Source organism: Labrus bergylta, chromosome 7, assembly GCF_963930695.1.
Source record: "Labrus bergylta chromosome 7, fLabBer1.1, whole genome shotgun sequence".
Taxonomy (NCBI): Eukaryota; Metazoa; Chordata; class Actinopteri; order Labriformes; family Labridae; genus Labrus; species Labrus bergylta.
Window position 1 is genome coordinate 29,493,214 of NC_089201.1, and position 13,225 is coordinate 29,506,438.

General features: G+C 42.5%; 1 protein-coding gene across 10 annotated transcripts in view; it reads left to right on the forward strand.

Annotated features, from left to right (window-relative positions):
* frmd4a (FERM domain containing 4A) overlaps positions 1-13,225 on the forward strand; it is a 105,654-nt gene that overhangs the window by 52,919 nt on the left and 39,510 nt on the right. For 5 of the 10 annotated variants that reach the window (XM_065957339.1, XM_065957329.1, XM_065957328.1 and 2 more), the window contains exon 1: positions 1-3,175. This exon is cut by the window's left edge. The exons of the other annotated variants lie outside the window; for them this stretch is intronic. In XM_065957339.1, coding sequence (XP_065813411.1) covers positions 3,008-3,175 — 168 coding nt within the window. In that variant the 5' untranslated portion in view covers positions 1-3,007. The remainder of the gene's footprint in view (positions 3,176-13,225) is intronic. 10 annotated transcript variants of the gene reach the window in all.

The following is a 13,225-nucleotide window of genomic DNA, read 5'->3' on the forward strand; positions in this document are numbered from 1 at the left end:
TCTTGTGAGTTTATAGTGTCTGTGACCCATTTCCCTCCACTGCTCACCCTCTCTCTCTCTCTCTCTCTCTCTGTCTCTCTGTCTCTAACTTGCTTGCACTCTGGTATAACACGCCTGAGAGGAGATTAGAGAGCAGGAGGAAGATTGAGAGATAGAGAGCGATATGAGAGAGAGAGATGAAAGAGAGATGGAGCCAGGAGGAAGTTAAAGGGGCTGAAGGGGACCGAGGAGAGAAAGAGTTTACCTCCTGATTTTGCTCTTTTCAGGTTTTGTGCAGCGCTCACATGTCTTCAAACGCACAGGTTTTCATTTTTTGATGAATTACAATCAGTATGTGAATAATAATTGAAAGGCTTTATATGTGATTTTCTGATCCAGCAGATGTCGCCCTTGAGCACCAGCATGAAACCAAAACAACTTGCGCTGCATTGTTGTGTTAGCATGCTAATGCTAGCGATCTTTATTATGCTGGTATCTTCACACTGCATGTAAATTTACCTGAAATGAGCGTGATCTAGAAACACAGTTAAGCAGTGAGTACAGTATGTTATTCTTCTTTTCTCTAGTCCCTCAATTAAACAACTTTTATACACGAGGGGAGGAGTCAGCCGGCCGTCCTGGCGATGTAAACAAAGTGAAGATAGGACTCTGAAAACTCTGAAAACATCACAGACAGTGGGACTCGGGTGTTACACCCATTGTAGACAGTCATGACTCACAGAGTTATTTTCAGAGGATATACTTGATTTATATTATATTTAAGTGTGAAAAATTGCAGATTAAGACTTAAAAGCAGCTGACTGTCAAACCCCCAAAACAGTGTTTTCTTCTTCTCTCCTCTCTTATTGCTATGGCGATATCCGGCCAGCCCACACTCCAGTGCTTGACTGTTTACATCACAGGGAACTGCGTGACCTTTCCCAGGATTCAGGGGGACATTGCGCACACATGGGAATCATGGGAACGTTTCACTGTCATACCAAAGCTCCCGCCCTTTCCACAACAAATATTTACACCCCCTCGTAAATTACAGTGGCTGAGAAAGGTAAACGTTCTGCAGCGTTGTGTGTAACCCTGATTCATTTTGGGAAAAAATTCACACTACAGGAATGCCCCACATTCCTCATGGGTTTCTCAAGACATCACTGGGAAAGCAACATGAGGCCCTGAGAGAGAGAGAGAGAGAGAGAGGAATGGGAAACTGGTGCCGTGAAAGGAGTGAGGAATATTTAAAAATGCGAAAAGATATCTTAAGAAAAGTTATCTGTGCAAGTAAAAAAAAGAAAGAAGAGCGTTTAAAGCGATAGAAAGTTTAAGTTAAAACAAAAAACTATGACTCATGTGCATTCTTCTTTCATCAAGGTGTTAGGCATGGGATGCACACACACACACACACACACACACACACATCCTACTCAGCAACGCAGGAGCTGACTCTTTTGCATCGATAAACCCCTCCATGAATCAGAGTGGGCTATAGGAGAGGACATTTAATCCACCCACAGTCAGATTGCGTTTGGTAAGGCAGGCAGAGAATTACAGTGCAGCACAGAATTATTGAATTCTTTATTGATCACCACTTTCAGAAGAAAAGAGATAAAACTTTTTTTTTTTAAACGGGATCAGTTTTTGCTATGAATACAAAAATAAAGGTTATATATTGAAGATAAATATTGTGTTTTTTAGTTTCAATGTTTAGACTTATTTAGGATCAGCAGCGGCCTCTTGGAGCTACAAAAGAATGTCTCATCGCTCCTTTCTATAATCATCCTTGAAATTCCTGTCATTCCGAGAACACTGATCATCTTAGTCATTTTTAGAAGTCCTGTCAACCCGAACATTTATCAGAGACTGGCAGGGATGCATGCACAGCTTGTAGTCCTGGCACAGGTTGTATGCAGTGCTTGTGTTGCCTCCGTGTGGCCATTGTTTCAAAAAGGTGTCTGTGTGCGTGTGTGTGAGCAACCGTAAGATAAGCTTCATTGTGCATTCCTGTCTCAAATAATCACAGTTTGACATTGACATTCATATTTGTATGCTTTCCACATTCTATGACGGGGAACGTGTAGAAAAAGCAAGATGACTCACTGCATATATTTTTAAAGTCTGAAAAGAACGAGGTCAGGTCAGGAGACTCCATCCTGGGAAAAACTGGCTTGAAAATGAAAACCTCCTTTTTTTAAAACCATTCTGGCATCAATCCAAGTGCTGCTAGAAAAGAAGCATAGTCATGACTTTGGAGGAGAAAATATCAGCGTTTTTAAGGTGAGCTTGTCTGCTTGTGCACGCACGTAGACCCCTGTCTTCAGTAAGCATGAATGTGCATGTGTATGTTTTTCAGCGTGCATCATCTTCAGAGATTCTTTTTTTTAAAGACAGGCATTCATAATGTACAACCACAGTGACACAAGTGTATGAGAGTGCTGTTGTTGCTTCTCATGTCAGCAGCAGTATGACAGAGTGCATATCGCTTTAAAAACAACAACTACCACTCAGAGAGACCGGCTGCATTTCCCTCTGTAGGAATGTTTGTGTTTGTGGCGCTCTGACCAATGGACAGAGGGGTGCTTTGCTTCAGGGGGGGAGAAAAGAGAGAGAGAGAGAAAGGGAGGAGGAAGAAGGAGAGAGAAAGAGTCAGCAGAGACCTCTGGCTGTTTGAGGACTGGGGACAGGGAGGACTAGCACAGTTTGACCTTGAGGAGGCATCAGACTGCTGAAATCCCAGAGAGACTGAGAACTGCGAGGGGAAGGAGTAAGGAGAGAAGGAGAGAAGGAGAGGAGACAGCCACCGGGTTGTCCTGTCTGTTTATGGTTAAACTGTAGAGATGGCACAATTAATATTAAGCGGAGCTAAGTGGCTTCAAGAGGATAAATAAAGGCTAATGTCTGCTGGGCCTCTGTGGATTTTTTTTACCGGTCATGGCTCATCTCTGCAGAAAAGGTTTGTCAGAATGATACCAAAGTACACGCACCTCCGCCGTCGCAAAGAGTTTGTGTGAGTGAAGTTATGGAGGCGGTCTTGTTGGGTCTAGACGAGGCCGGTTGCACTCGGCAGGCTTTGCTGTGGACTCTCACCTCAACTGCCCTCCGTCGTCTCCGCGTGCACGTCAGGAACTTTCCTGCACCCCTGCATCTGTTACACACACACAGGTGTGTTTCAAGGCCACTCTACCAGGTAGGCTGCAAAACACAGACACACACACACAAAGAAAAATTAACTAATTAGATTTTCCTACATTCAAGCTGTCGCCCTTGCATGGGGTATTTTTCTTTCAGAAATGACACTATGTGCAGAGATATCATCTATCTGCAACTAGTGCAAACTGAAGAGTTGGGGCATCCTGTATAAGTAGCTGTCGCAAAAGAATAATTTCAGTCTTCAGCAAAGACCGACAAGTGAAAGAGAGAGGCTTACAGAGAACATTAGATGCACTTTCATCCAGGTATGTTCTTCAGGCGATAGACCATGCTTTTGGTATATGCATGGAGGACAGAACTGTGTTGGATGCCCTTTGCGGTGGTGTTCCTGCTTGTTAAATGGGGACACACAAAGATGCATGTGAAGTTCTGTCCCGCCAAGTTCATCTGTTGCATATAGAAAAAAACACAGCTTTGTTTTACCTTGTTGCAGCGTGATGAGGAGGGCTCTTTTGTAATTTCTGTCGTCCTCAGGAAGGATACAGAGCCTTAACAGGAAGTTGTGTTGCTAGGGGCCATTAGGGGGCCGGTAACTGAGCTGTTAAGCCTTTAAGTGTTTCTATGGATATGTGAGAGATGATACTTGCATACAAAACACAAAAGACAAACAGTTCGGCTCTTCTGGTCAGTCACCGTGCCTCCACACCGGTCGACATGTTTGTTCTAGCTCCCTGGAAACTTCTGACGCACTTGATGTGTCTTTATTAGTGAATGATTTGTGACTTGTAATTGTTTTGTTGAAAAGCCACTGTTTTTTTTTCTCGCTGTGATTCAGCAAAATAGCCTATCAGTATTCCCTTCACCATGTCTGGTTTGGTACTCAGGGCTTTACATGGAGGCATTAGTATTCCCCAGGCGTCTCACCTGCCCTGTGTGCTGCATCTGGCACAGCGCAGGACAAACCACAGAGAGACTGAGGCCTGGTACTGGACATGCAGAGCAACCTTTTAAATACAAACACAAAACACACAATGTAAGTTATCCTGCCTTTATTCCCTTTTTTATTCTCAAGAGGGGAACAAGCTGGATTGTTATTCCAACTTTTGCCTTCAGATATGTTTTTTTTTAAGCATCCAGAGGGAGGGCAACACAATCAGAGGAAACTGAATACTATGGAAGACCTGCCTGAAACAAATCTCTCCTTAACACCACTCCCCTTTCAGACATCTGAAGAAAAAAAACATTCCTTTCAAACCTAGGCCTTTAAACTATTTCCTCACCATCCTCTCAGTGTTTGCTTTAACTGGCTATACTAGCAACAATATCGCCCCGCTTGGCCCGATTATGGAGGTTCAGTCCACAATGAAGCAGTTCATAGTGGTAGGAGTTACAAAAAGCAGGGAATTAGGGGTCAGTGTGTCAGGCTGCAGGATGGGGATAGCCCTAGTTCTAGACTGGTGTGCCCAGCTTCCTCTTATATTGTTAATGAGATACCCAGACTCACAACGGAGAGAGAGAGAAGAACAAAAGAGGGGACTTGACTGTGTATGTTCACATTTTATCAAACAGTTTTCACTTTCTCTACTGCTTTTCTACCTCCTGAATTGCAAATACACTTCCTCTCCATGAGTGCTCTGACCTAAACTCATTCCCCAGTGTCTCTTTTCCTTCTATTTTGGCTTTTTTAATGCCTGCTTAAATTACCCCTTCATATCTTATTAAACTCTCCCTGCTCTGCTTTCAACTCTCCTTCAGACTCAATCAGGACACCACGCACTCCAGCCTGCGACACATAATGTCAAGGTGATCGCTTTTTACGCCTTGTATGTCGACTTACCGTAACCAGCACTGCTGTGCAACATTTTGCGATATGTTGTTTGCACACATACTGTGATCTTATTACTCCTGTGAGAGTTTGCAGCTGCATGTTCACACCTTTACACAACGAGGGCTGAGTAATATTGACTCAACAGCCTGCAGTCACACATTTTCCCTCTGGTGGTATGACCCTTTAAATAGGGAGTGTACCGACAGGCGTGTGAGGGCAGACGGTGTCTCGGGGAGGTGTTTGCTGCTGCTGTGTCATTTCTCATGTTGCTTTTTGATTTTCATTGATTTCATCCTTGTACATTAGATGGTTTCTACCTCCTGGTTTTTTCTCTCTCCAAATCTCACCATGTGACCCCGATCCCAAAGGCAAGATATCCTACATGGGGAAAGGAAAGAGTAGCAAGCACAGGTGGTTTGAATTCCCTTGTAAATAGCTTCCCTGCAACTTGCAAGTCTTTTATGAAGCATCAGTTTGTTCTTAATAATGTCAAGTGAAGTGTTATTAAGCAAAACTAATCATCAGCGTGTTCATTATCCTCATAGATCGTTTCAGACTTGACAAGATAAACACCCAAAGTTTATTTCCTGTAATATATTGTTTTGCTAATTACAGACAGGAAGCTGGTTCTCCAGTTGTTTCGTAGCAACGCAGCTCCACTGAAGAGTTATGTACATGTTTTAAAATTCTGCATGATGTCAAATATGTCATACATATTCATTAAACCCTGATGTTCCCATTCATTTAGACTCTACTACAGCATATTGAGGATTAAAAACCAAGGCCTCATCTGTTTTCTGTGAGAACAACAGTGTGTCACAGCTCCTTTTTTATCTTTTTGATGAGTCCTAGTCCGGCGCATGAAAGCCGAGACACAGCATCACAACACTAAAATAACCCAGAGTCACAATGCTCTCTCTGTCTAGAAGCTGGTTCAGTACAGTGTGTCTGTTCAGTCTCTCTTTTTGTTTTGGGTCTGATGGGTAGTAGACATGAAGGAAGTCAAATCCTGGTGTTTCATAGATCCTGGTGCATCACGCACATGGATGGAAAACAGTCCACTGGGATTGCCCCTGAATGAAGAAACGGTTGTATTCATTTTTCTTAGACTCTCATGTTCCACTCACCATCCATTTGTTCTCATATTCCAGTAAAAAAAAAAAAGATTTCAGTAAATAGAGATATGACATGCAGGCAGGCAGGCAGGCAAATATCCAGAAAAGGAAATCTGTGTATCCTTGCTGTTTCCCAGGATCACTCATTCCCCCCCTGTTTTTTTTCCAGCCAAGAAATTATCAGATAGAAGTTGAACTTGAACTTGCGACTTCCTACTGAAGAATTTGGACCGCGCTCCATGTCTGGCAGCCATCTTTGTTCCGATTGCCAGAGTCAGGATCTGTCCGTAAGAAAATCTTTTCCCACGATCGGCACAAGCTCGCTTGCTGACAGCGGGGGGGGAGGGGGGGGGAGGGGGAGGACAAGAGTGGACATTGTCTCAATTCTTTTATTTCCCAGTAGTTTGTTTATTTTTGTTGTAATTATCTAATTCCTTTGCAACTAGCTGGAGGCATGTTTGTGTTGAATATGAGCACACCATTCTGTTGGTGGTTGAAGCCGTTTACAGTGTCTCTCGGGGGATAAGGTCTTATTTGCATAGTTCATCTGGAAAACATTTCCACTTCTCCTTTCCCCAGGTTTATCAAATACACAGCGTGTGAGTGTAATTGTGTGTGTAAAAAGAGGAAATGGAAAAAAGGGGGGGTGGGGGGGGGCTTTTTGATGTCTGAACTTGAAGGGGAAAAAAAACTGTTAAATCATGGGACACAATTTTCTTCCTCCATAAATTATAAAATGATGATCTAAATTTTTACCTAGAATTCATATTTGTTAAAATAAATGTGTTTGGGCGCCTCTTGGTCTTGTTTCATGTTCCATTTTTTTAAATCATGACACCCCTCCTCCCTTGGGTTATTTAGTTGCTGTGCACCATAAGCTTCTTTGCCGTGCCAGGATCTAATTTCTCTGGTAATGTGAGATTGATAGGACGGCGGCTCACTTGATTAATTACACGAGTTTGCATGCTTACCCAGTCGCTATCTGACACGCGTGCCACACTGAAATCCTAAAAGACTAATCTGATTCTGCGATTTAAGGCGGACTGTTAATTGAAAACAGAATGGTTTAATCTACATGCCTTCCAAGTGTAAGTATTCATCCCATACCGTGAATATGGAGCCAGGAAAAGAAAAAAAACTATTTGATGGAATATCTGGATCAGATTTTATCGACAATGTTTCAAGTAATATAAATTTTCCAGGTATCAGTTTCCATGTTGGAGATTACTCAGATGTCTAACATGATAAAACATGAGTCGTGGCATCCCTCTTAATCCTCCAAAGTGTGTCTGAGGTGCGGCCAGAGTCTCAACTGAGTAGCCAGGACAGGCAAGATAGAAGGTTTTTTTTTGTTTTTGTTTTGGATGTGGTCCTTGGTTTTAACTGTGGTATTAGTGGAGGGGATGTAGGGGGTTTATAATGTTTTAAATTCAGAGGTTATGGCCCCCGGTATAGAATGGTAATCCCTCTGGATTACTAGGGGGAATCTGGTGAATATCTGGGAAATCCCCTCGCGTGGACTCTCAGATCCTCTGTTTGTGCAGATATTAGAGCCTCTAAGAGTGTGTCTACATGTGTTTACTGAACTGAGGTTTTAAAAGTTTTGCACGTATGATTGCTTTTATAGAAGAGATAAGGAAATCTCACCTGAGTCCCAAAAACAGATATATCAATAACATCTCAGTTTGCTGGAAGAGCCTCCCCTCAGCACTCGATATCTGACCACTGCATTTAGCTTCAGATTAAGTCAAACGTACTCTATGAGTCATGTTAGTACTGGATGGGATGCACACAACTTTAGTTGAGGTGGTGCTTGGTAAATGATTTCCCTCGAGTCTTCTTGTGAGCATTTTCTTCCCACTTCATTATGTTAAATAAGTCATACCAGTTATTCTGTGATACATGCAGAAACTGCAGGATCATAAATATTTAAAATACTTCCTGCAACACTGCAAATGCCATCAACCTCTGTGTCCCTCTGAAGTACGTCTGTAGCTTAAATAATGCATGCATACATTGGGAATATACTAAACTGCAGGAAGATTTTAGGTGCAAAATTCTCACATATAGGGTCTGAAACACTTAGCTAGCTGGATTCGTGAGTGTTGTGTGGGAATTAAACGCTGAATAAAATCCAAAATCAGACCAAAATAAATCAACCTCATTCTCTTTTGTAGTTGTTGCACATGATTGATCAGGTGTTTTTATTCATGGAGCAAACGCTTTCCACATCCTACCATCGGATTTTGGCTCTTCCTGAGGCAAAATGGCCATATGGGAGACGTTCAATGCCATTACAATGATGGGATTCCCTTTGGACTGAAGAGGAATTGCACACACACACAAACACAGAACCACATTGTACTTGCCAAAGGGCTCTCCCTGCAGATGAGCTGGGTCATTTTTCATTACCCTGGCTCAGAGGAATCAAGTGTGTAGTAATGGAGCACAGTCACATTGAGCCAAAGTTATGGAGAGATAAATCCTTAGTGTGTAGAGAGCACAGTGGCTGTAGACCAGACCGGCTGCAGGACGGAGCCCGTGAAGGGACCTAAAGCTCTTTTCCGTAATTGTTGTTATGAATGCATCAGACTTGATCCTCTGGGAAGATGAAGAGGAAGTTCTGCAGCTGCTGCATGCTCACACTGTCTCCTCTTGTTTCTCCATTTCTTTATTATGTTTCCTCTTGTTTGTCTGCCTGGCTCATCTCCAGCTTATTCCCACTCCCTGTCCTGCCTGTCTGCATTACCCCTTTTCTGGACTCTTCCCCTTGTGGATTCCTAGCTTTGCTGTCTTTACTGTGGAAGTGTTCTGCTGTTGTTCTTTTGCTCCAGTCCCTATACATTTCTGATGAGGGAGTGTTCAGGGTAAGTGAAGGATGGAGGTTAGGGAATATGTTTTTATTGACTTGTAAAGTTTATAGAGCGAGAGTGTTTCCTTATCAATGCCATCGAGGGATACTGATACTGTTTTGAGCTGGATTGGATCATTTGTGGGAGGAACGTTCATTGCATTTCTTTTTTTTGCTTTAAGAAAATCCACCCTTGGATCCTAGCTTCTTTTTTTTCTGTTACAGTGTGTTAAAATTGTCTCTCAGTGCCTCCTCCTCTAAGTGCCCTACATTTCTGCCAGAGTGCACGGCGGAGACAGCTACATCTCCCAGGAAGTTGTCATGACAACTTTTGTTTGCATGTTGGGTTTGGAGAGCAAGGGGGGAGTGAGGCTGGTCAAACATTTATGTGTGTGTGTGTGTGTGTGTGTGTGTGTGTGTGTGTGTGTGTGTGTGTGTGTGTGTGTGTGTGTGTGTGTGTGTGTGTGTGTGTGTGTGTGTGTGTGTGTGTGTGTGTGCGTGTGTCTGACAGGTTGTGTCCATGCCACTCTGCAAAAGAAGTGAGTGCTTTTAAAAAACCTAAGAGTTATTATGCGGATGGAAGCTCACAGAGCTCCTGTAAAGCCGGTGCCTTCAATGATGTCGCTCTGTGGTCGTTTCCCCTAATTGGCCTGGAGGGTCTTTGGAGGCCCAACACAAAACACACACACACACACACACACACACACACACACACACACACACACACACACACACACACAAGGGCAAAACATGAGTGATGAACGGAGAGGATTTAGCCGCTCTTTACCGCCAAACCCCTTTTCTCCTCTCCCCTGCTGTTCTGGTCTCAGAGTACATGTTTAATAGGCCGGTAGAATACATTAGGACTGACACACAGTCACACACACATACACACACACACACACACACACACACACACACACACACATACACACACACACACACACACACGTAGGATTTTTCAGACAGGACTGTTTAATATTCAGCATGCTAAATGGTTGGAGTGTTTGGTATTCTATCCAGTCACAGGACACTGGTAAGAGGCCACTGGAGTTCAACTGCTCTGCAGTACACAGTGCCCTTGAGTTACGCCATGAGCTGTGCATGTGTGTGTGTTTGTGTGTGTGTGTGTGTGTGTGTGTGTGTGTGTGTATTTGTTTGTTAGAAACTAAAACTGAGGCAGAAGATGAACCAGATTGATAAAGACAATCAAAGATGGAGATACAACCAGCGACAAGGTCCGGCTGCATTCAGGGCTCATAAGCACTAAAAGAGAAAATACACACATTTAATAGGTGATATATAAAGTCACACACATACTGTACACATTTATAGAGGGGGATACCATTCAAAGTGCAGAACAAAACACCAGGCTCTACGTCACTTTGTCTCTCTGTGTGCTTTGCCAGCAGTATCAGTGAACACAGGGTCACTCGGGTCTGCAGTGATTTCTCACCGTGTGAATTATAGATGAACAGAGGAGGTGTGGTGGTAACAGATCCTTCCTCTGTGAGTGACCAGCACACACACACACACACACACCGACGACATAGATCCTTGCAGATCAACGCCCCTTATCACTTAGACTTTGTTTCATTGGGATAAAAGTCTCTGCTCTTCTTGTTAGGCTGCTGGTCCTCTGGCTCCCCCTCTTGTCCCGACAGATTTCTCCTCCTGCCCTCCTTTTTGAAACTATTCTTATAACCGAATTTCATCCCAGAACACAGAGGAGAAGAATATGGTTTGGCTTTATCAACAAAATGCTACTTTTAGAGTGGAATTTAAGGAATGTCAAACTCTGGTAAGCAAATGGGCAAAGCTGACCAGAAAGAAAGAAAGAAATCTGAGAGTGAAAGCGGAGCCTGAAAGAGAGGGGAGGCTTTTCCCTCCGTTTGGGAAATGTAGACAGTGGACATCAACTCTTTGATTTTTTTTTTTTTAAATACTTGCTTATCCTCATCAAAAAGCAGAAATAAGTGGACATGAGCGAGCATCATAACTCATTCCCCTTTTGTGGCATACAGAAGTGACCTGCTCTGAAGCTGAAGTATCATGAATAAATCAATGAAAGATCTCAATGTGCTGTGATGACATCAAGAAAAACACTCTCAGTGGTCCTCTATTACAGTAACACTCCCCTTTTGCCTTAATTTAAACGTCAGACTTTTTATTGGATGAGTGCCATTGGAAATTTGCATAATTATTTGACCCAATTTTTACAAGCAGAATAGAGTGGGCTTTTTTAAGCAAGAGGAATACATTACATTATGGACTTGAAGACTTGAAGGGGAAAAAAAGAGCGTTTCATTATTTTGTGATGAGAAAAAGTGACCTTTCTTTCAGTAAGAATTTTAGACAGCCAAGGACTTATTCAGAACAAGGTTAGGCTGTTATGACTACAAGGACTATTTAAATGTACCCGTAGAGAATTGTAACTCTTTGCATTCCTGTCTCACTTTGCACATATATAGTTGTAATGGAAAATATATGATTCTTGCTTGTGCGTTTAACACATACGAATTTCTGCTTGCACAGTGAGAAAATCAGAAGTAACACTTACACAAACAACGCACGAACATAACGGTCATCCTGTCTGAAAAGAACAAACAGCACACGAACATAACGGCCATGAGGCTAGTCTCTAGGCCAGGGGTGGGCAACTGGCGGCCCGGGGGCCACATGCGGCCCCCATCAACCCTCAATGTGGCCCTCAGGTCAATTTTTACATATCAATGAATTGGAAACATGAAGAAAATGTGACAAAATCTGAAATATCCAGAAATACGTCCATAATAATATTTGATCACTGGCATATGTTGAGTTAAATTTGAGACATACTTGATTTTTTTCAATAATTGATTCATAATTGATCGTTTTTATATACTACAATTTGGCCTTTTGGCAGGGAGAATTAATTGAATGTGGCCCTTGCCATGACCAAAGTTGCCCATCCCTGCTCTAGGCAGATTAAAACTCATCAACAGGTGTCAACCAATGAGAGTGCCCGCTTTGCGCAGTCTGGTATAAATGTCTTGATGTAACCGCTCCCGAGCGGGATTCTGCTATGCACTTGTGACGATAGTCACCTCTGTATAAGTTTCCTTCTTTTTGCAAAAAGAAACCCTTTTATTCTGATAATAAAATACACAAAGACAAATCTTTGACTTGAGATCTTTTGTTTAATACAGAAAAATCCACAACATAGTCATCCTGCCTATATTTTCAACCCACAGCTTGCAATGGTCGTTGATTAGAGCAGTGATTCTTTCTACAACAATTCCTTCCCAAAGAAACGAAAAAAGGAGACAAATTGTGATTATCTTTGGGTCATGCCCTTTCTCTAATAATCTGAAAGCCAATCTTCGATCAGACTAGGGGTCAGTGGTCCAATTCATGTCATTCTTCTCAAGTGAAGCGTGTTAAAGAAAGTTTGTTTGTTCTATCCAAGAATGACTATAGTTGTATGTTGCATTAATTCCAATTCATGCGGCTAGTCTCTTAGCCAGTCTCTAGTCTCTAGGCCTGTAGCTGATTGTATACAGTATACAATCAGCTACAGGTGTGAGGTGTTCATCTTTGCAGTGTTTCAGGGATGGAGGGTCAATAAAGCTTCATTTCTGATCATTCGGTTGTGTCCATCTTATCGCCCCCACATCAGTGTTCCCATGAAACGCCCCCATATAGCATTTAAAAATTCATAAGCATCTTCTTCTGTCAAGTGTCAAGTTAAGTGAAAGTTGTGATTCTTCTTTGTATGATGTGGGGAAGAAAACATCTGAAGAAGAAGAAGAAAAAAAACAGAGAAAGACTTGGGTAAAGTCTGGGAATTGAGCTTTGTAGTAAAATAAGAACAAAGCAGTTGGTTACAGAAATATCTTCAGCTTTGTTTGAAGTGCCAGTGTGTTTCTGATTTTTAGTTTTTTTTAAAACGCCCTAACTGGAACCACATTTGAGTCCCAAAGTCACTCCCGGGCAGAGAGGGTGGAGCTCGCCGACACACACACACACACACACACTTGAACAAACAAAACAGATCTCTCCCGGTCAGTCTTTTCTCTAGACATTCCTGGCTGCCTTTCCGTGACCCTCCCTGCTCTGAAGAAGTCCGGATTCGGCCCTGCTATTATTTCTTTTCCATCAGGTTCTACATCAACCAATTCAACTTTACCGAACAGCTTCTATATGTTTTTGCTGAATCTTGTGTTGCAAAGTAATCGACACCACATGCAGATAGTGTTACACATCAAAAACTGACGACGAGCCATGAAGTCAATTCAGCTGTAATGATCTCAG